Source organism: Pezoporus occidentalis, unplaced genomic scaffold (assembly GCF_034315485.1).
Source record: "Pezoporus occidentalis ecotype Australia unplaced genomic scaffold, CSIRO_AGI_Poc_V1 ctg349, whole genome shotgun sequence".
Classification (NCBI taxonomy): Eukaryota; Metazoa; Chordata; class Aves; order Psittaciformes; family Psittacidae; genus Pezoporus; species Pezoporus occidentalis.
Window position 1 is genome coordinate 35,197 of NW_026915473.1, and position 22,367 is coordinate 57,563.

The 22,367-nt window shown below is 59.3% G+C and overlaps 2 protein-coding genes across 16 annotated transcripts in view; both read left to right on the forward strand.

The window, feature by feature from the left end:
• The window catches only part of HSPG2 (heparan sulfate proteoglycan 2), a 43,649-nt gene extending 31,352 nt beyond the window's left edge, over positions 1-12,297 (forward strand). For 8 of the 9 annotated variants that reach the window (XM_062630128.1, XM_062630125.1, XM_062630127.1 and 5 more), the window contains 23 exons: positions 48-243; positions 328-425; positions 1,106-1,372; positions 1,451-1,563; positions 1,636-1,783; positions 2,384-2,500; positions 2,886-2,970; positions 3,072-3,216; positions 3,301-3,400; positions 3,476-3,585; positions 3,684-3,792; positions 3,876-3,974; positions 4,825-5,046; positions 5,962-6,194; positions 6,292-6,469; positions 7,914-8,033; positions 8,124-8,174; positions 8,251-8,326; positions 9,279-9,357; positions 9,450-9,520; positions 9,601-9,684; positions 10,709-10,812; positions 11,838-12,297. In XM_062630128.1, coding sequence (XP_062486112.1) covers positions 48-243; positions 328-425; positions 1,106-1,372; positions 1,451-1,563; positions 1,636-1,783; positions 2,384-2,500; positions 2,886-2,970; positions 3,072-3,216; positions 3,301-3,400; positions 3,476-3,585; positions 3,684-3,792; positions 3,876-3,974; positions 4,825-5,046; positions 5,962-6,194; positions 6,292-6,469; positions 7,914-8,033; positions 8,124-8,174; positions 8,251-8,326; positions 9,279-9,357; positions 9,450-9,520; positions 9,601-9,684; positions 10,709-10,812; positions 11,838-12,001 — 2,969 coding nt within the window. In that variant the 3' untranslated portion in view covers positions 12,002-12,297. Of the gene's footprint in view, positions 1-47; positions 244-327; positions 426-1,105; positions 1,373-1,450; positions 1,564-1,635; positions 1,784-2,383; positions 2,501-2,885; positions 2,971-3,071; positions 3,217-3,300; positions 3,401-3,475; positions 3,586-3,683; positions 3,793-3,875; positions 3,975-4,824; positions 5,047-5,961; positions 6,195-6,291; positions 6,470-7,913; positions 8,034-8,123; positions 8,175-8,250; positions 8,327-9,278; positions 9,358-9,449; positions 9,521-9,600; positions 9,706-9,765; positions 9,803-10,708; positions 10,813-11,837 lie in introns of those variants that run through there. The other variant, XM_062630124.1, reaches the window with a different exon arrangement.
• Positions 12,298-13,141: 844 nt separating this feature from the next.
• USP48 (ubiquitin specific peptidase 48) overlaps positions 13,142-22,367 on the forward strand; it is a 32,444-nt gene continuing 23,218 nt past the window's right edge. For all 7 annotated transcript variants that reach the window (XR_009966905.1, XR_009966906.1, XM_062630134.1 and 4 more), the window contains exons 1-9: positions 13,142-13,316; positions 14,157-14,277; positions 14,939-15,086; positions 16,199-16,326; positions 17,401-17,525; positions 18,038-18,146; positions 19,448-19,581; positions 19,939-20,021; positions 20,312-20,491. Coding sequence is in view for 5 of the 7 variants with exons in the window: in XM_062630134.1 (XP_062486118.1) it covers positions 13,183-13,316; positions 14,157-14,277; positions 14,939-15,086; positions 16,199-16,326; positions 17,401-17,525; positions 18,038-18,146; positions 19,448-19,581; positions 19,939-20,021; positions 20,312-20,491 (1,162 nt within the window). In the remaining 2 variants the exon portion in view is untranslated. The remainder of the gene's footprint in view (positions 13,317-14,156; positions 14,278-14,938; positions 15,087-16,198; positions 16,327-17,400; positions 17,526-18,037; positions 18,147-19,447; positions 19,582-19,938; positions 20,022-20,311; positions 20,492-22,367) is intronic.

Consider the following 22,367-nt stretch of genomic DNA (forward strand, 5'->3'; position numbering starts at 1 on the left):
ACCGCCGCGGTGCCACCGGTGCCATCAAGGCTTTGCATCCCGCGCAGGTGATGCCGGTGACGGTGGGGATGCCATCGGCGGTCCCTTGGTGGTGCGGGTGACACCGGGGAGCCTCGTCAGGGGCATTGGCGGCACGGCTGAATTCACTTGTGCTGTCTCTGGGGACCCCCGGGTGCATCTGGTGTGGTTGAAGGACGGTGGGGAGCTGCCCCCCAACCACAGCGTGCGGGACGGGGTGCTGAGGTGAGGAGCAGCAATGGAGCACGGGGTTCCCCCCATGGGGTCCCACCTCCCGGCTGTGTCCCACCCCCTGCCTGTGTCCCATAGGATACCGGAGCTGGCGTGGGGCGCGCAGGGGGTCTATGTGTGCCGGGCCAGCGCCCCAGGCAGGCAGGCGGAGGACAGGGCCACCCTCAGCATGCAGGGTAGGAGCAGCCCCCACGGACTGGGGGACACGGGCACCCCTCGACCTGGCCCCCATGAGCATGGGCAGCCCGGTACCCCCCATCTGTCCCTATGCCCATGGGCACCCCAGTACCCCCCATCTCTCCTCACGTCCATGAGCATCCTGGTACCCCTCATCTCCCCATGCCAATTAGCACCCTGGTACCTCCTATGTCTTCCCCTTCCCATGGGCACCCCAGTATCCCCCCCATCTCTCTCCACACTCGGGCACCCCAGTACCCCCCCTTTCCCCATGGCCATTGGTACCCTTGTATCCCCAGTTTCTTCTTTCTGTTCCCCAATATGCCCCCATATCTCCCCACATCCCTGGGCAGCCTGGTACCCCCCATCTCTCCCTACACCCATAGGTACCCCAATAGCCCAAATCTCTCCATATACCACTGACACCCTGATACCCCAAATCTCTCCCTTTGCCCGTGGGCACCCCAACACCCTCAATCTCTCCCCATTCCCACGGGCATCCCAGCACTCCTCATCTCTCCCTATACCCATGAGTACCCCAACACCCCCAACCTCTCCCCATGCCACAGCCAACCCAACGGCCCCCCCACGCTCTCAAGCACCCCACTTCTCCCCATCTCCCAGTCGCCCGGATGCCATGGGGACACCCCAAAGCCCCACTGTGTCGTCCCCCCCCAAGCTCTCCCCAGGGCGCTGATCAACATCCGGACCGCGGTGCAGACGGTGCTCGCCGGGACCTCAGTGGAGCTGGAGTGCCTGGGCTTGGGCGACCCCCGTCCCCACGTCACCTGGAGCAAAGTGGGGGGCCGCATCCGGCCCGGGGTGCTGGTGCGCGCTGGCACCCTCACCTTCGAGCGCGTGGAGCGGGCGGACGCCGGGCAGTACCGCTGCACCGCCACCAACGCCGTGGGCACCGTCCAGTCCCACGTCATCCTCCACGTGCAAGGTGACGACGGGGATGTGGGGCTGGGGACGCCCAGCGCGGTGTCACCGCAGGGGGGGTGACAGCTCCGTGTGTCCGCAGCCACCCCCCAGATCGCCGGGCAGCCGGAGGTGAAGGAGGTCTCGGTGGGAGCCGCGGCTGTTTTGCCCTGTTTGGCATCGGGATTCCCGGTGCCGGAGATCACCTGGAGCAAGGTGAGAAGGAGGGATGTGGGATGGGGTGTAGGGTGGTGGCGGTGCCCCGTGGGTGCTCACCCAATGCTGTAGCTGGAGGGGGAGCTGCCGGCCGGTGCCAAGGTGGAGGGGAACGTGCTGACGCTGCCGGCTGTGAGCCATGAGGATGCTGGTGTCTATGCCTGTGCTGCTGCCAACCACCGCGGCCGGGAGACAGCGTATTACGTGCTCAAGGTCCGAGGTGAGGAGGAGGGATGGATGGATGGATGATGGAGGGATGGATGGAGGGATGATGGAGGGATGGATGGATGGATGGATGGATGGATGGATGGATGGATGGAGGGATGATGGATGGATGGATGATGGAGGGATGGATGATGGACAGATGGATGGATGATGGAGAGATGGATGATGGACAGATGGATGAATAATGGATGGATGATGGAGGGGTGGATGAATAATGGATGGATGATGGATGGAAGGATGATGGAGGGATGATGGAGGGATGATGGAGGGATGGAGGGATGATGGATGGATGGATGATGGATGGATGATGGAGGGATGGAGGGATAATGAAGGGATGGATGGGTGGATGGATGGATGGATGTTGGATGGATGGATGGATGGAGGGATGATGGATGCATGATGGAGGGATGGATGATGGAGAGATGGATGAATAATGGATGGATGATGGAGGGATGGATGGAGGGATGATGAAGGGATGGATGGATGGATGGATGTTGGATGGATGGATGGATGATGGATGGAGGGATGGATGATGGATGGATGGATGGACAGGATGAGGGCTGTCCTAACTCACCTCCTAACCCCCATCCCGCAGAGCGCCTGCTCCCCTATTTTGGGCAGACGCCCCGCTCCTTCCTGCCCCTGCCCACCATCAAGGATGCCTACAAGAGGTTTGAGATCCTCATCACCTTCCGGCCGGACGCTGCTGATGGTGAGGCCTGATGGGACCCCTGTGTCACCCCATGTGCCCTCATGTCCCTCCATCTCCCCATCATGTCCTCTCCGCATCCTTTCCATGTTGCCTCCTTCTCCCTCCATGTTCCCTTCGTGCACCTCCATGCCCCACTCATGTCCCCCCATGTCGTTTACTGTTGTCTCCTTGTTCCCCCATGTTCCTCCATGTCCCCTCCATCTCTTCCTCCTCCCTTCCCTCTCCACCCTCCCTCCATCATCCCCTTCCTTTACCTCCCATTCCCTGTCCGTCTGAGCCCCTCCACAACCTATGGGGGGTTCCTCCTCCACCCTGGGGGTATTTTGGGGTCCCCAGGACGTGGCCCAGTCGGGCCCATCCTTCCTGACCCACTGCCACCCCATAGGGCTCCTCCTCTACAACGGGCAGCGCAAAACCAGCGGTGCCGACTTCATCTCCTTCGGTTTGGTGGGCGGGCGCCCCGAGTTCAGGTGAGACCCACAAGTGGGTGCTATGGGAAAAGGGAAAGGTGTGGGGGGGGATAGACGGGTGCCAGCACCCACCTGCACGTGTTGTGCCCCCCATAACGAAGGTTTGACGCCGGTTCGGGCATGGCGACCATCCGGCACCCAACACAACTGCGCCTGGGCGAGTACCACAGCATCCGGCTGCTCCGCAACCTGACATGGGGTTCACTGGCACTGGAGGGGCACCCCCCGGTCAATGGCACCTCCCAGGTAGAGCTTTGGGGGTGGTGCTGTGCACATTGGGTGGGGGTCAGGGTGCTGGAGGTGGCGCCCATCCCATTGTGTGCCCTGCAGGGGAGGTTTCAAGGGCTGGACCTGAACGAGGAGCTGTACCTGGGGGGTTACCCCGACTTCAGCGCCGTGGAGAAGACGGGGCTCAGCCGTGGGTTTATGGGTGAGTGATGGGGTTTGGGGGGGGCACCGTGTGGGGCAGAGCATCGCGTGACCCCCGATCTCCATCCCTGCGTAGGCTGCGTGCGCCAGCTCCGCATCCAAGGGGAGGAGGTGGCCTTTGGGGACATGGACCTGCAGGCGCACGGTATCACCAGCTGTCCCACGTGCCAGGACCAGCCGTGCCAGGTGAGGCTGGTGCTGGTGGTGGTGGTGGCGGGGGGGTGATGCCCACCCGTGGCAACCCATGGCCGCCTATCACTGACACCGATGTCACCCCCCCATAGAACGGTGGCGTGTGCCAGGACGCCGAGAGCGGCACCTACGTCTGCCGCTGTCCCCATGGCTTCACCGGCAGCAACTGCGAGTACTCGCAGGCGTCGCATTGTCACCCGGGTAGGGGACACCCCGACCTGCAGGACGTCGTTCCCCTGATGTCTGTACTGGGTGGGTGCTCACTGCTCTGTGTCACCCCATAGAGGCGTGTGGGGCTGATGCCACCTGCGTCAACCGGCCCGATGGGACGGGCTATACCTGCCGCTGCCACCTGGGCAAGAGCGGGGAGAGGTGCACCGAGGGTGAGCGCAGGGGGATGTGGGGCTGTCACCATGCCAGGGACATGGTTACGGGGTGGGGAGAAACCTGGGGAGATGGGGATGGGGTGGGGAGAACCCTGGGGATATGAGAATGGGGTGGAAAGAACCCTGGGGATATGGGGATGGGGTGGGGAGAGCCCCTGGGGATACGGGGATGGGGTGGGGGGAACCCTGGGGAGATGGGGATGGGGTGGGGAGAACCCTGGGGATATGGGAATGGGGTGGGGAGAACCCTGGGGATATGGGCATAGTGTGGGGACTAACCATGAGAGATGGGCATGGGATGGGAAACACTCCAGGGAGATGGGAACATGGCTGGGGAGCACCCTCATGGTTATGGGATAGGAACCACCCTGGGGACATGGGGATGTGGCTGGGAAGCACCACAGGGATAGGGGCATGGGATGGGGACCGCCCCAGTGAGATGGTGATAGGATGGGGAGCACTCTGGGGATACGGGCACGGGACGGAGGGTGCCCCAGCAAGATGAGCACAGGGTGGGGAGCACCCAAGGGAGGTGGGGATATGGCTGGGGACCACCCTGAGACACGGACATGGGGCTGGCATCACCGTGGGGACACAGGCGCGATGGGGCCTGGGGAATAGGTTCCGTCTGGAGAGATGGGCTTCATGGATGTGATGGAGATGGGCCATTGGGTGCCATCCCAGGGAGATGGGAGTGATGGGGAGGGGGGATTGGGGACCACCCTGGGGAGATGGGCACGGGTCTGGGTACCGGCCTGGGGAGATGGGGACAGGATGGGGACCACGCTGGGGACCCTATGGATGGGGCTGGGGTCCCACACGCTGGGTGCTGACGGGGGTGCCGCAGGCGAGGCGGTGACGGTGCCGTCCTTCGGCGAGGCCGGAGCCTTCGTGTCCTACCCGCCCCTCACCAACGTGCACCACGAGCTGCGGGTGGAGGCCGAGTTCCTGCCGCTGGCTCCCGACGGGCTCCTGTTCTTCAGCGCCGGCAAAGCCGCCCCGGTCGAGGACTTCGTGGCCTTGTCCATGGCTGGCGGCCACCTCGAGTTCCGCTATGAGCTGGGCTCAGGTGGGCTGGAGCGGGCACGGGGGTGCTGGTGGCACCAGGTAGAGGTGGGGTGAGCTGGTGCTGCCGGGGGCCACCTGCGTCATTGGGGTCCCCAAGTGTCCTTTGGCCTGTTGGGGTCCCTTGGCCTCATTGAGGTCCCAGTGTCACTGGACATCAGTGGGGTCTCCTGGTGTCACTGGGGGTTCCTTGCCCTCATTGGGGTCCCCAGGTGCTGCCAAGTTCCATGGCCATCACCAGTATCCCATTCTACCAGTGTGGTCCCCAGGTATCATCAGGGTGCCCTGATGTCACTGGAATCCCTTGGCATCACTTTGGTCCCCAGATGGTCCCAGGGTCCCCAAGCATCACTGGCACATCACTGGGATCCCCTGGCATCACTTTAGTCCCCAGATACTGCCAGTGTCCCCAAGCATCACAGTGACACCACTGGGATCCCCTGGCATCACTTTGGTTCCCCGGCACTGCCAGTGTCCCCAAGCATCACTGTCACATCACTGGGATCCCCTGGCATCACTTTGGTCCCCAGGCACTGCCAGTGTCCCCAAGCATCACTGTCACATCAGTGGGGTCTCCTGGCATCACTTTGGTCCCCAGGCACTGCCAGTGTCCCCAAGCACCACTGTCACATCACTGGGGTCTCCTGGCATCACTTTGGTCCCCAGGCACTGCCAGTGTCCCCAAGCACCACTGTCACATCAGTGGGGTCCCCTGGCATCACTTTGGTCCCCAGGCACTGCCAGTGTCCCCAAGCACCACTGTCACATCACTGGGATCCCCTGGCATCACTTTGGTCCCCAGGCACTGCCAGTGTCCCCAAGCATCACTGTCACATCACTGGGATCCCCCGGCATCACTTTGGTCCCCAACCACCCCTGCCCCCTCCCCCCCAGTGACACCCCCACCCCATCCCCACAGGCACGGCGGTGCTGCGGAGCGCGGAGCCGCTGGCGCTGGGGCAGTGGCACTGGGTGATGGCCGAGCGGGTGCACAAGGACGGGACCCTGGTGGTGGACGAGGCCGCGGCGGTGAAACGCTCCTCGCCCGGCAAGAGCCTGGGGCTGAACCTTCGCTCCCCGCTTTACCTGGGGGGCACCGAGCCCCCCCTGCGCCCCCCAACCAACGCCTCCTTCCAGGGCTGCATCGGAGAGGTGGGAGCCGGAGCCCAGCCCCACCCCGCACCCCCGGGGGGCGCAGGACGGGGCTGCCCCCCCCCCCCCCCGCTCACCATCACCCCCCCGTCCGCAGGTGTCCATCAACGGGAAGCGCCTGGAGCTGCCCTATGGGTTCCTGCGGAGCCGCGGCGTGGGGCAGTGCCGGGGCCGCTCGCCCTGCGCCGGGGCCGTTTGCGTGCACGGGGGTCGCTGCCTGCGCCCCGCAGCCCCCGGGGCCGCCCCGAGCTGCCGCTGCCAGCCCGGTTTCAGCGGTGAGAGTGAGGGTGTGTGTGTGGATGAGTGCGTGCGTGGAGGTGGGCAGGGATGGGTGGGCAGGGATGGGTGGGCAGGGATGGAGGTGGGTAGGGATGGGTGGGCAGGGATGGAGGTGGGCAGGGATGGGTGGGCAGGGATGGGTGGGCAGGGATGGGTGGGCAGGGATGGGCAGGGATGGAGGTGGGCAGGGATGGGTGGGCAGGGATGGAGGTGGGCAGGGATGGAGGTGGGCAGGGATGGGTGGGCAGGGATGGGTGGGCAGGGATGGAGGTGGGCAGGGATGGGTGGGCAGGGATGGAGGTGGGCAGGGATGGGTGGGCAGGGATGGAGGTGGGTAGGGATGGAGGTGGGCAGGGATGGAGGTGGGCAGGGATGGAGGTGGGTAGGGATGGGTGGGCAGGGATGGAGGTGGGCAGGGATGGAGGTGGGCAGGGATGGAGGTGGGCAGGGATGGAGGTGTGTGTGCATGGATGTGGGCATGGATGTGTGGATGGCTGGAGGTAGGCAGGGATGGGTGGGCATGGGTGGAGGTGGGCATGGATGGGGAGGTGTGTGCATGGGTGGATGTGTGTGTGGGTGGATGTGTGTGTGCATGGATGTGTGTGTGGTGGTGTACATGGATGCATGCATGGAGGTGTGGATGGAGGTGTGCATGCATGGATGTGTGTGCATGGGTGAGTGCATGGTTGGATGTGTGTGTGCATGGATGTGCATGTGGGTGTGTGGGTGTGTGCATGGGTGGATGTGTGTGTGCATGGGTGTGTGCGTGGATGTGTACATGGAGGTGTGCATGGAGGTGTGTATGGAGGCGTGGATGGAGGTGTGCATGAATGAGTGTGTGTGCATGGATGTGTGTGCATGGATGAGTGGGCATGGATGGATGTGTGTGTGCATGGAGGTGTACAATGATGTGTGCATGGATGGATGTGTGCATGGATGTGTGCACACATGCTGTGTGTGCAAGCATGTGCACTACGCACGTGTGTATTGCGCATGGTGGCGGCTGTGCATCCATGTGCACACGTGTGCTGTGCATCCATGTGCACTGTGCATGTGTGTGCTGCGTATGACAAGTGCTGTGTGTCCTGTACATGCATGTGTCCTGTGCATGCATGTACACTGTGTGTGCTGTGCATGCATGTGTGCTGTGAGTGTGTGTGCCCTGTGCTGCATACTGTGTGCTCTGCATGTGTGCTGTGTATGTATGTGCACTACAGACATGTGCATGTGTGTAGCCTGCAAGGGGGTGCATCTGCTGCACGTGTGTGTGCAGTACGCAGTGTACGTGTGCATAGTGCAGTGCATGCGTGTATGGGTTGGTGCGTATGCATGGGTGCCGTGCACCCCCATGGGTGCAGTTTGCACACGTGTGCATACACATGCACTGTGCATACACGTGCATGCACACCCCTCATGGGGTGATGCCGTGGGTGTCCCCAGGGCCGCGCTGTGAGCAGGAGGAGGAAGGGTGCCCGCGCCAGCCCTGCCTGCACGGTGGCACCTGCACCGGCACAGCCTGCCTCTGCCCCCCCGGCTACAGCGGCCCCCTCTGCCAGCACCGTGAGTGGGGACGTGGGGACACGGGGGGACCCCCGGGGACACGGGGGACATGGGGGGCACTCACACCCCATCCCCATCCTTCACCCGCAGGTCTGGCCCTGGAGCTGGAGCAGGACTGGCAGGAGGGCAGCGGGGGCAGCGGTAGGTCCAGCACCCATTTACCCCCTTCTGGTACCCAAAAGGACCCCCTGTGACCCCCCCATATCCCCCCCCACAGATGCCCCAGGACAGTTCAGTGTCAGTCTCCAGGATGGCTCCTACCTGGCCCTGCCCGCCCACCTCCTGCCCCGAGGGTGAGTGACAAGGATGGGGCACCCTGGTGGGTGCTGTGCTCAAAGCCTGCCCATGGCACCCACCGGGTGCTGCGGCTTCACACAGCACTGCACCCACTGTACACTGCAGCCACCCCAGGGTGCTGCACCCACTGCATACTGTAACCCCTCTGGGTGCTGCACCCATTGCACACTGTAACCCCTTTGGGGTGCTGCACCCATTGCACACTGTAACCCCTCTGGGTGCTGCACCCATTGCACACTGTAACCACCTCTGGGTACTGCACCCATTGCACACTGTAACCCCTCTGGGTGCTGCACCCATTGCACACTGTAACCCCCTCGGGGCGCTGCACCCATTGCACACTGTAACCACCTCTGGGTGCTGCACCCATTGCACACTGTAACCCCCCTGGGGTGCTGCACCCATTGCACACTGTAACCCCTCTGGGTGCTGCACCCATTGCACACTGTAACCACCCCGGGGTGCTGCACCCATTGCACACTGTAACCCCCTCGGGGCGCTGCACCCATTGCACACTGTAACCACCCCAGGGTGCTGCACCCATTGCACACTGTAACCCCCTCGGGGCACTGCACCCATTGCACACTGTAACCACCCCAGGGTGCTGCACCCATTGCACACTGTAACCACCTCAGGGTGCTGCACCCATTGCACACTGTAACCACCTCTGGGTGCTGCACCCATTGCACACTGTAACCACCCCTGGGTGCTGCACTCATTGCACACTAACCACCTCAGGGTGCTGCACCCATTGCGCACTGTAACCACCTCAGGGTGCTGCACCCATTGCACACTGTAACCACCCCTGGGCGCTGCACCCATTGCACACTGTAACCACCCCTGGGTGCTGCACCCATTGCACACTGTAACCCCCCTGGGTGCTGCACCCATTGCACACTGTAACCCCCCTTGGTCCTGCACCCATCAATCCATCCCCTGTCCCCGCAGCCCCCCCGAGGCACCCGAGACCATGGAGCTGGAGCTGCGGACGGGCAGCGCTGAGGGGCTGGTGCTGTGGCATGGGGCGGTGAGTGGTGCTGGGGGTCCCGGGGTGCTGAGCCCCATGGAGGGGGGGGTCAGGGTGTCCCCACCGTGCTCACTGCCCCACTGCACCCACAGGAGCCCAGCGAGGGTGGCAAAGCCAAAGACTTCATTGGCCTCGGCTTGAAGGATGGGCACCTGGTGTTCAGGTGAGGGGGACCCGGTGTCACCCTGGGCTGCTCTGTGACACCCATGGGTGCCCCCATGCTGAGCCCATGTCACCCTGCAGCTACCAGCTGGGCAGTGGTGAGGGCACCATCATCTCCGAAGATCCCATCAATGATGGCGAGTGGCACCGGGTGACAGTGACAAGGTGGGTGAAAGGTGCTGATGGGTGCTGATGGTGAGGGTGCTGGTGGGTGCTGACGGATCTGATGGTGCTGCTGCTGGCAAGTGCTGATGGGTGCCAGTGCTGATGGTGTTGGTGCTGGTGGGTGCTGGTGGTGATGGGTGCTGGTTCTGATGAGCACTGGTGCTGGTGGGTGCTGATGGGTCTGATGGTGCTGCTGCTGGTGAGTGCTGATGGGTGCCAGTGCTGATGGTGTTGGTGCTGGTGGGTGCTGGTGGTGATGGGTGCTGGTTCTGATGAGCACTGGTGCTGGTGGGTGCTGATGGGTCTGATGGTGCTGCTGCTGGTGAGTGCTGATGGGTGCCCGTGCTGGTGGTGCCGGTGCTAATGGATGCCAGTGCTGGTGGTGCTGGTGCTGATGGGTGCTGATGGGTGCTAGTGCTGGTGGTGCTGGTGCTGGTGGGTGCTGATGGGTGCCAGTGCTGGTGGTGCTGGTGCTGATGGGCACCAGTGCTGATGGGTGCCAGTGCTGGTGGTGCTGGTGCTGGTGGGTGCCGGTGCTGATGAGTGCTGGTGCTGGTGGGTGCTGATGGGTGCCAGTGCTGGTGGTGCTGGTGCTGATGGGTGCTAGTGCTGGTGGTGCTGGTGCTGATGGGCACCAGTGCTTGTGGGTGCCAGTGCTGGTGGTGCTGGTGCTGATGGGCACCAGTGCTGATGGGTGCCAGTGCTGGTGGTGCCGGTGCTGATGGGTGCCAGTGCTGGTGGTGCTGATGCTTATGGGTGCTGGTGCTGATGAGCGCTGGTGCTGGTGGGTGCTGATGGGTGCCGGTGCTGATGGATGCCAGTGCTGGTGGTGCCGGTGCTGGTTGTGCTGGTGCTGATGGGTGCCAGTGCTGGTGGTGCTGGTGCTGATGGGTGCTGATGGGTGCCAGTGCTGGTGGTACTGGTGCTGGTGGGTGCCGGTGCTGATGAGCGCTGGTGCTGGTGGTGCTGGTGCTGGTGGTGCTGGTGCTGATGGGTGCTGATGGGTGCTGATGGTGCTGTGCAGGGAGGGCCGTCGCGGGCAGCTGCAGGTGGATGGGGAGGAGCCGGTGAGTGGGGAGTCCCCAGGAACCAACATCATGGCCAACACCGAGGGCAGCATCTACGTGGGTACGGTGGCACCTGGGGACAGAGGGGGGGGACATGGTCAGGGGTGAGACACGGGGCTCACACAGGATGGGTCATGGGTGGTTCCTGGGCTGGACACTGGATGGGACATGGGATGGGGACACGGGAAGGGGACACACAATGGGACATGGGAGGGGGCACGGGATGGACTGGGGTGGGGATGATGTGATGGGACATAGGGCAGGGCAGGGGACACTTGATAGGACATGGGGGGGACATGGAAAGGGACATGGGTGGGCCCACATGATGTACCATGGGGTGACCACGGGATGGGAGATGGGGTGGAATACCTGATGGGACATAGGATGGCGTTGTGGTTGGACACAGGATGAGTCACATGGGATGGCCATGGGGTGAGACACGGAGTGCACATGGGGAGGGGAGGCTTGATGGGCCATGGGATGGGGCAGGGAATGGCCATGGGATGGGACATGGGACAGGACACCTGATGGGACAGGGGATAGGACACATTGTGGCACATGGAATGGATATGGGATGGGACATGGGGTGGGGGCATTGATGGGACAGGGCAGGGATGGCCATGGGAGGGGACATGGGGTGCACATGGGATGGGACATGGGATGTACACGGGATGGGACATGGGGGGACATGGAGTGGGATATGGGGTGGACATGGGATGGGACATGGGGTGGACATGGGATGGGACATGGGGGAACATGGAGTGGGATATGGGGTGGACATGGGATGGGACATGGGGTGGACATGGGTGGACATGGGATGGGATATGGGGTGGACATGGGATGGGACATGGGGTGGACATGGGATGGGACATGGGGTGGATATGGGATGGGATATGGGGTGGACATGGGATGGGATATGGGGTGGACATGGGATGGGATATGGGGTGGACATGGGATGGGACACCTGATGGGCCATGGGATGGGGGGTGCGATGCCCATGTCCAGGTGAGACCCGATATGGGGTGAGCCCATGGGGTGCCCCACACCCCTTTGTGCCCCATGTCCTCATGTCCCCGTGTCCCACAGGCGGCGCCCCAGACCCCCCCAGCCTGACGGCCGGCAAGTACCGCTCCGGCATCACCGGGTGCCTGCGGGGCCTGGTGCTGGCGCCCGCTGGTGCCCCCCGACACCCCATCGACCTGCGGCACGGCGCGGTGGGGGGCTCCCCCGCCCCCCCCTGCCCGCACTAACATATCCCACCCCCCCGGCTGTATTTTGGGGGGAATTTGGCCAATTTTACTCTTTTTCCAAAAACAAGACAGGAGGAAACGGTGCTTCGCTGCCCCGGGGTGACCCCGGGGGGGGGGGGGCCGGGACCCCCATAAATGTTTACACCCCCCACCACCACCACTACACCAGCCCCCCAAACCTGTGCCGGGGCGGCCGGGCCGCCCGGGGCCCCCCGGGATGGAGGCGGGGTGGGGATGCGAGGGACAATCGGGTGCTGGCGGGGCCCCCAGGGGCAGCATTAAAGGAGAGAGAACCAGCCCGTGTGTGTTGGGGTGCGCCGGGGGCGTACACCGGGAGGGTATGGGGGTATAGGGGAGTAGTATGGGAGGGTTTTGGTATTGGGGTGCGGGGGTATGCTGATGGGGGAGCATGGGGGGTATGGGGGTATTGGGGTGAAGGGGGGTATGGTATGGGGGATGTGAGAGTTTGGGGGTATAGGGGGTATGGGGAGGGTATAGGGTGAGGGTGTGGGAGGGATATGACATGGGGTTGGGGTGAAGGGGGGGTATGGTATGGGGGATGTGAGAGTTGGGGTGTACAGGGGATATGGTGTGGGGGTACGGGGAGGGTATAGAGTGAGGGTGTGGGAGGGATATGGCATGGGGGGTATAGGGGTGCTGCGGTGTGGGGGGCTGAGGGGGTATGGGGGTGATGGAGGGGATCGGGGGTAGGGTCTGGTGGGCTTTGGGGGGCATTGGGGCGCATTGCATAGGGGGTATGTTTTGGGGTACAGGGGCTGTGGTATGGGGGGCACAGGGATGTGGGGTTATGGTGTGGGGGGGTGCGGGGAGGGTCCGGGATGGACAAGGGGGGGATGTGGGGGGGGGGGGTCAGGACCCAGCCACTGCGCGCACACGGGGCCGTGAGCGGCTCCGCGCCCGCAGCCCAAGCCCCGCCCCTTCCCAGACAGACTCCGCCCCCTCGCCAACCGAGCCACGCCCCTTCCCCATAAGCCACGCCCCGTTCAGTCACTCTCCGGCCACGCCCCTCTCCCCTTGCTGCGCGTCGCGCTCGTCGCGGGTCATCAACGTCAGCGCGTCGCGCGAGTGGCGTCACCAGCCCTGACGGCGGCGGCGGCGGGAGGGGCCGGTGTGTCCGGTCCCGGTGTGTCCGGTCCGGTCCGGTCCGGTCGGTGTCGGTGATGGCGCCTCGGCTGCAGCTGGAGAAGGCGGCGTGGCGCTGGACGGAGACGGTGCCTCCCGAGGCGGTGGCGCAGGAGCACATCGAAGCGGCCTACCGCGTCGGGCTGGAGCCCTGCCAGCGCGGCGCCTGCCGGTACCACGGGCACCCCCCGCGCCGCTGCCCCCGACCCGCCACCGGTGATAGAGGGACCCAAACCCCGCGCCTGGGGGGGGGGCTCCCCCAGGGCCCTTCACCCCTCTGGGCTTGGGGAGACCCCGCGTTCCTTCACACCCACCCCCACCCACCGTGCGGCTACGGAGGCCCTGAGGCGGTTCCCGGTCCATGAGGGTCGATGGAGAGCCGCCGTTCGCTGCTTTGGGACCCCCATTCCCCGGGCTTGTAGGGGCCCCTCTGCTTGCCTGGCTCCCCAGATGTAGGGGGACCCCCCTTGGGGTTAAGGGGGACCCGTCAAGTGGGACCTCAGATACAGGGGCTCCCCTGCAGGATTGTGGGGGACTCCTCTTGTTAACTGGCAGCTCAGATATTGGGGACCCCCCTGAGGTTGTGGGGGAGCTCTCATTAAGCAGCTCCTCATGTATAAGGGATCCCTCTTGATAAACGGCTCCCCAGATACAGGAGATCCCCCTGAGGTTGCGGGGGCCCCTTCATATTAACTGGGTCCTCAGATACAGGGATTCTCCCTCATGGTTGTGGGGGACTCCTCTTGTTACCGGGCTCCCCAGATATAGGGCATCCTTCTGAGGTTGTGGGGGACCCCTCTTCTCCTGTTGGCATCCTCCCTGGGGTCCCCCTTTCCCCTCCCCTTTTTATTCTCCATCTCCTCATTCACCCATAACCGTTGTTTTGGGGGTTGTAGTGGACCCATATCCCTCCCCTGTTGGCTCTGTTTAGTGCTATGGCACCCCCCCTTGCTGTCCTCATGCCCTGCCCCCTGAAGGGATGGTGAGGGTGACAGTGGGGCTGGTTCTGCAGGAGGAACTGCCGGGGGAACCCCAACTGCCTGGTGGGCATCGGGGAGCACGTGTGGCTGGGTGAGATCGATGAGAACAGCTTCCACAACATCGACGACCCCAACTGCGAGCGCCGCAAGAAGGTACCCCCCAGCCGCCCCAAAAGATGGGAAGGAAGAGGGGAGGTAACACCTCGGGTGCCCCTGTAGCCTGAGGGAGTTTGGGAATGTGGCTTTACAGTGCCGGAGGCAGCGTTTTCCCAACAAACAGCCTCAGTGCTGGGTATGTCCTCAACATCAGAAGGACATGGAGCTGTTGGAGCAAGTCCAGAGGAGGTCATGAGGATGCTCAGGGGCTGGAGCAGCTCCTGTATGGAGCCAGGCTGAGAATATTGGGGCTGTTCAGCCTGGAGAAGAGAAGCTGTGTGGAGACCTCAGAGCAGCTTCCAATGTCAAGGGGGCTACAAGGGTGTTGGAGAGGGACTCTTCATCAAGGACTGGAGTGATAGGACAAGGGGTGATGGGTTCAAACTGAAACAGGGGAAGTTCAGGCTGGAGATAAGGCAGAAGCTCTTCCCTGTGAGGGTGCTGAGGTGCTGGCACAGGGTGCCCAGAGAAGCTGTGGCTGCCCCATCCCTGGCAGTGTTCAAGGACAGGTTGAGTGACAAGGTCTTAGTGGCAAGGGGTTGGAGCTGGATGATCTTAAGGTCCTCTCCAGCCCAAACCATTGTGTGATTCTATGATTGCTGCTTGCTCTCCTCTCCCGCCCCGGGTACCGAGCGCTCTCCTTTCTGTCCCACACCAGAACGCCTTTGTGGGCTTGACGAACCTCGGTGCCACGTGCTACGTCAACACCTTCCTGCAGATGTGGTTTCTGAACCTGGAGCTCCGGCAAGCCCTCTACTTGTGTCCCAGCACCTCCATGGCTGGAGAGGGCATCCCCAAGGACAAAGGTGGGTGGCAGCTCCTCTGCCATGCGTGGGTTTGCTCCTAAACTTCACTCTGGGATCATGTTTGTCGGGAGAATCCATAGGTGAAGCAGCAGCCGCTCATCCCATCTCTGCACTGTTGGTTTTGGGTCCGTTACCTGGCTTTTGGGAATGACCCAAACGTTATCTGTGTTATTTCTTCACCCAGGGGTGATCTGATTTGGTTGGAAAACCTGGTTTGGGTTTGTTTCTTGCTGGGCTGCTTCCCAAAGTGTTTCCCAACTTAGTGATGGTGCTGGGGGTGGAAGCACTTGGATGGGGCTGATCTGTTCTACCATGGAGCCTCATTCATCCCATAGGAGGGCAAGAATTTAGGATCCCAGTACAACTGAGGCTCCCAGTTTCCTCCAGAGTGGACACCATGGCCTCTGGTGCCATCCGTTGTGTCCGGCACAGAGCTATAGGTGGCCTCTGGATCCCATTCCTTCCATTCCTGTTTTTATGGTGTTTTTAAGCAATATCTCACCATTTGGGTTTAACAGGAAGCTGTTGCTAGGGGGTCATGTGCACACACTGCTTGAACTCTTTGCTTACAGCTCACGTGAGGCACTGTGGGGTGGTTACATTTGGACTCAGTGGTCTTAAGGGTCTTTTTCCAACCTGGGGAATGATTTTCCAATTGTAAATTATCTCACGTTTCTGTGATATTTGGCTTGTGCTGTCAGCAGTGTCATGAACTGCTTCAGTTCTTAACAGTATCAGGGACTGTATTGGTAGGACAGGAGGTGATGGGTTTAAACTTAAATGGAGAAGTTGAGGTTGGACATAAGGCAGAAGCTCTTCCCTGTGAGGGTGCTGAGGCGCTGGCACAGGGTGCCCAGAGGAGCTGTGGCTGCCCCATCCCTGGCAGTGTTCAAGGCTGAGTTGGACACAGGGGCTTGGAGCAAGCAGCTCTAGTGGAAGGGGTCCCTGTCCTTTCCAACCCAAGCCATTCTATGATTTTAAAATGGCTTTGAGAAACCCATTTGATTTGTAATGACTCAGTTCACCTTTACAAAGAAAGGCCAGGCACTGGGCACAACTACCTCCAGCCTTGAACTGCTGTCTGTAACTTGTGCAACGTGCTGTTTTAACAGACTATGAGCCTCAGAGCATTTGTGAACACCTGCAGTACCTGTTTGCCCTGCTGCAGAACAGCAAGAGGCGATACATCGACCCCTCTGGCTTTGTCAAGGCGCTGGGCTTGGACACGGGGCAGCAGCAGGTAGGTTTGGGTAACCACCTCCTTCAGAGCACTTGGAATTGCCCTTTGGTGTTGGTTTAGTGTCTCTGAGCTGGGGTTTGCTGTTTGGTGTAAGCACAGAGTGGTGATGCAGGCTCTTCCTGTCAGTGTTGGGGCTTAGGGGATCAGAAGGAGCCCAGAGAGCAATGGGATGGGGGGCAATGGAATGGGGACAGGGAGTTTTATTAGCACCTGATGGGCCCCAGCACTGTGTGGAGTGGGAGCTGGAGCTCCTTTGGCAGGGGCTTTATGGGCTGCTCCTCCCCCATGGGTAGTTCAGGGGTGTTGAAGGGCCCTCACAGGGTGAGAAGTGTGGGGTCACCAGGAGCCAGCCAAGGGGCACTGTGAGGGTCAGAGAGGGGTTAGAAGGGGACAAGTGCTGCAGGTGGGGCCCATGGGGCTGTTGCTGAAGCTGGAGGGAGCTCAGGAGAAGGACACAGCTTGGATGTACACGTGAAGGAGTTCGGATGGAGACTGTGGGAGGAAGAGCCCCAGCTCCGTGTGTGTTTCCTTGGGAGGATGCCGGAGGGGAAGGAAGCAGTCACCACTGTCCAGAGATAGGGAAGGACAGCCAGGAGAGGCCGAAACCTCTTGTTCTTGGGAGAGGAAAGCGAAGGAGAGCCAGGGTGGGAGAGGAAGGCCCTGGCCTTTGCAGGGGGGGTGGCAGCTTCTCACTTTTGGGGCATTCTGTTTTACCTTCAGACCCCCCCACAGGCAGGGACAGCTCGTGTTGCGTGCACAGCTTTGAGACCAGGGGAGAAAGCTCTGCAGGAGGTTCCTTTCCCTTCCAAAGCCTTGTAAGGAGCTAGGGCAAGAGTCAGACTGCCTGGCCAGGAGCCAGGTTACCTCCTGCTGGCGGCCTCACGCTCCTTTGAGGCAAATTCCTCTTTTTCCTTTAGTTCTCCTGAGAGGTCTCTTTATCCATGCAGCGCACGCCGCAGCCTCCGTGCAGCCCCTGTGTAGGGCTCTGGGTAATTTGTAGTAAATGAGCAACGGGGTTGTGCTTGGGCTTTGTGCTCTGATGGCTTGTGAAGGGACTTGGGGGTTCTTTTCCAGGATGCCCAGGAGTTTTCCAAGCTGTTCATGTCGCTGCTGGAAGATACTTTATCCAAACAAAAGAACCCAGATGTCCGAAACATAGTGCAGAAGCAGTTCTGCGGAGAGTACGCCTACGTCACGGTGTAAGTGCTGCTCTTTGGGAAGAGCCTCTCTGTAAATATTTAGATGCTTTAGAGCTAAAGGAGCAGGGGGGTAAGGCCCTTCTACCAATCGGAGCAAGCAGGTAAGCATCTGCCAGAGCATTTTGTAAGAGGTTTTTAGGTTTCCTGGTGCTCTCTGTGTGGTGATGGTGCAGTTCTGCAGCTGCTTTTTAGCCTTTAATGATAATTGACCAAGTAAAGCTGCAAGGGAGTTAAGGAAATGTGAAGTCCTGCAGCTTCGGGCTTGTATTTTCCTTCCTGTGCTCTCAGAGCTGTGGATTTCACCTCAGAAATTATAGAAACTGGTGCAAGCTGATGCTCCTGGTAGATGCTGTTACCCTGTTCCCTCCCTGCAGAGGTTTTGTGTTGTAGAGGTGTCAAACTTTTCCTTCTGGTTTTATAGCTCATAAAGTACTTTACCAGTGGCTGGGGAGTTCAGACCCACAGCAGTGAACTGTCCTCATGGGGTTTTGTCTTTGTTTCTTCAATCCTAGCTGCAACCAGTGTGGCAGAGAGTCCAAACTCGTGTCTAAGTTTTATGAGCTGGAGTTAAACATCCAAGGGCACAAGCAGTTGACAGACTGTATAACGGAATTCCTTAAGGTATGAGCTCGGTGGGATTCAAGGCCTGCTATTCTTAGCAAGGTGGTTTAATTCCTTCCTTCAATTAACAGCCTTTGAGGTCAATATCGAAGCAAAGCAACCGAGTTCTTCCACTGAGGTGCATCCAAAGGGAAATGCATTTTCTGTGCACCCACAAAATGAGGATTGAGCAAGCAAAGGGTGGCTCTGGACCAGAGCATAAACCATGTGCACGTTGTGGCTGTAAAAGGCACTTTGAAGCCACGTGTTCAGTTCAGATCCTTTCCCTGCAGAGTTGGGAAAACATCTCCAAAGTCTGCCAGGAAATCCCTGCGTGCTTTGTCGTGGATAGCACCAGGAGAGTGGCTGCCTTTTGCGTCTTCCATATCAGTGCTCATCTGCACTGCAACAGGAGACATTCCCCGCTCCAGAATGTGCTCTCTGAAATCCTAGGAAGGGTTGGGAATAGCTGTGGGAGCAGCTGCAAGTGCTCTTAATTCGACTTGAAAATCATCCTAGGTCTTAAGTTGAGCTCTGGCACATTAAAGGTTCGAGGTGTGGATTCAAGTGACAATATTTAGGGCAGGACTAAGCCGAAGCCTCTGTGCCTGAGCTGTCTGGCTGCTGAGCAGCAGCTTCACTGGTGCACTCAGCAAACCGGTTGCTCTACTTGTGGCAGGTCTGCTATGGGAAAAGACTGGTTTGGGTACGTGCATTAAACCCTGCACTGGTGAGCTTCAGGTTGGTCTGCTCCTCCTCCAAGTGAAACCATCCGTGGCCTTGTTTAGGGCAGCTGGAATTCTCCTCTGGCCTAATCCTGCTGCTGGATCTGTATGGATGTAACACGGTGACTCCTGCACGGTGATGTCTGTTACTGAGCGCAAGAGGCCTGGGGTTGCCAGGCAGAAATGTGGCTTTACATTAACTTGGTCCATATGAGCTCTGAAAAGGGCAATCTAATTAATTCTTCACCTTCTCTGTGGCCCTCGTTTGATATCAACCAACTCAGTCAAGCGGGGAGCAAACCTGGCAGCCTTGAAATGACCTCAGAACAAGGAATGGGGTCTGAAGTTGCCCTTAAAGTCAAAGCAGCCCACTCTGGCCATGCTGAAAAGTGCTTTTTTTACCCAAGAGGTAAAAAAGTTTTGGAAAGCAGCTGGGTAGAGACTTCAGTGGTTAAAATAACTTCTTTGCTCTTCAGTCTTCAGCTGTGGGATAGCATGGACTGGTTATGACTGCTGAGTGGTGTGGACTGGTTCAGTTTTCAGTGATAACCTGGTCTCAGGGCCTTTCTTTCTGCCCCCCCCCCCCCCTCTGCTCAGGAAGAAAAACTAGAAGGGGACAATCGTTACTTCTGTGAGACGTGTCAGAGCAAGCAGAATGCCACGAGGAAGATCAGGCTGCTGAGCCTTCCCTGCACGCTCAACCTGCAGCTCATGCGCTTCGTGTTTGACAGGTGAGCCTCCCACTGGAGTAAAACCTGGATTTCCCCAGGTTCTTCTTTGGCAAGTCATCTGCTCCACTCTTCCTGCTTTAATTTGAGGATGTAGTGGTGAATGCTCCATCCCTGGCAGTGTTCAAGGCCAGGTTGGACACAGGGGCTTGGAGCAAGCTGCTCTAGTGGAAGGTGGCCCTGCGTGTGGCAGGGATTGGAACTGGATGAGCTTTAACGTCCCCTCCACCCAAAACCAGTCTATGGTTCTGTGATTCTGTGATTGAGTGTGTGTGGGCTTCCCTTTGGGTTTCAGGGGGAGTTCTTTTAGGGTGTGAGCTGTTGCTGCTCTCCCTGACCTGAAGCTTTGCCTCCACGCAGACAAACTGGCCATAAGAAGAAGCTGAACACCTACATCGGCTTCTCAGAGCTGCTTGACATGGAGCCTTTCATGGAACAAAAAAGTGAGTTTTGAGCGCTCTGTTTTGTTAACTTTATCCACCATCCCTCAGCACATCTCTTCTGAATCCCCTTTTCAATGGGAAACCATGTCAGGAGTTGTTGGAAGCCCGTGTTTTAAATAACTCCCTCACTAAGTGGGTTGTGGAAGCCACAACCTACTTCGCGAGGTCTTGGAGAGATTCAAGTTCAGGAGCAGTCTTTACCTGCTGCCTTGTGAAAACATGAAGCAGTAGGAAGGGAAAGATCTGTGCTGTTGCATCTGGAACACTGGCTAACTGCTCTTTCCTTCCAGATGGTGTCTATGTCTACGAGCTGAGTGCTGTCCTCATCCACCGTGGTGTGAGTGCCTACTCCGGGCACTACATTGCCCACGTGAAGGACCCGCAGACGGGCGAGTGGTACAAGTTTAATGATGAAGACATCGAAAAGATGGAAGGGAAGAAACTGCAGCTGGGGATTGAGGAAGATCTAGGTAAAACCTTTAAGTTGTGAGTGCCCTTTTTAAAATCACTCTTTTCACCCAAACCATGGAGGCTGAGCACGTGGAGGCCCCGTTCCTCCTAAAACAGCGGCGCTCCTCCATGTGCTGTCACTCACCTCTTAGCAGTAACGTGGCAAACGGTGCTTGCCTGCCACACAGCAGATAAGGTGCTGATAACTCAGGCAGCAGTGGCCTATCGGGATGAAACAGGCATGGTGCTGCTTCCTTGGCCAGGGTGCAAAAGCAGGCGTAGGGACAGATAACAGGATTGCTTTTGGTTTCCTTAACACATGATGGTTTTATTTCCACTGAAGTGTTTTGCTTGGAGGCAGTAAAGAGTCTCCATTAAGACAAATCTTGAGCCAAATAATGACTTGGGAGCCAAAAACTGCCTTTTTGCTTCGACGTTTTTACTTCTCTTTGGGCTCTTCTGTTCTGACGCTGCCCAGATACCGGTGTTCTCTGGATAGGAAAAGGTCTTGATTCTTTGGAGAGCTTGGGCTGAGGCTGGACATGTTGGTTTCTTTGGCTGCATTTAATATATAGGAGTGGTTCAGCCTTCAACTGGCACATTGAGCGCTTGGATTTGCAGTCCCTTGGTGTTCCTTAGTGCAGGATGCTTTGTAGCATTGGGAAACGGGGAAGTTAATGCCAGAAATTTCCATTATGGTGCACAAATCTGTTCCCAGGAACATTGGTCCACCAGAATGCTTGTGCTTTGCTGCAGCTGGACTTGAGGAAATGTCTCCTCTCTCAAAGGATAGCTAAGTAAAAGCTTAATGAAAAGATTTCAGATTTAGTTGAATCATAGAATCCCAGACTGGCTTGGGTGGGAAAGAACCTTAAAGTTCTCCCAGTTCCAACCCCTGCCACGGGCAGGGACCCCTTCCACTAGAGTAGCTTGCTCCAAGCCCCTGTGTCCAACCTGGCCTTGAACACTGCCAGGGATGGGGCAGCCACAGCTTCTGTGGGCACCCTGTGCCAGCGCCTCAGCACCCTCACAGGGAAGAGCTTCTGCCTAAGAGCTCATCTCCATCTCCCCTCTGGCAGGTTCAAGCCATTCCCCTTGGCCTGTCCCTACAGGCCCTTGTAAAAGGCTCCTTTTGTTGTAAAGCCTGGGTAGCAGGCGTGCCTCGAGGCATTCATCTCCCTTCAGCACAGCACCTACGGATGCCGCTGCCTTTCCAGCTCTTTGCCAGCAAACACCTCACAGGGCCCAGAGCAGCTCCACCATCCAGTTAATGTTTGACTCCCGCTTGCTCCCGAGCAGATCGTGAAGCTGGTTAGACATCTAGTGGTGTAACATGGAATAAGCCCTGAAAGGGAACACGAGCTGCTCAGCCACTCTCTTCAACCTCCGCAGTTACCCAGCATAGCCAACTCAATGCAAACAAACCTCGCTGGCCTCAATCTTGTAAACTTATGCTGAGCCACAAGTCAGTGTTCTTGCTGAATGCTCACAGGGTAGCAGCAAAGCGTGTTGAGAAGCCTCTAGGCTGGGAGCCTTAAGGTTTTGATCTGTTCTTTGCCTGCTCCAAGCAAAACCGAGGCTCTGCTTTGTTACAGATGCCTGTGACAGCAGGAGGAGGTTGGGCACGTAAAGCAGAGGTCTGCTGCGGGCAGGGTCCTGTGTTCCCAGATGGGAACAATTTAGAAAGCATTTGGAGAAAATGCAAATCAAAAGGGTCTAGGAAAGAGCCCTGGATGCAGTGGAGGATGGGGGGGAGCCATGGGAATCCTGCCAGAATTTGGGAGAGACAGACACTTTTCTTAGTATTTCAATGCCTTCTTTAGAGTTTGGCCTATGGCAGGGCTGTTCCTCATTGGTTTTCAATCCAAAAAGGTTGATTTTGGGAGCTGCAGCTGT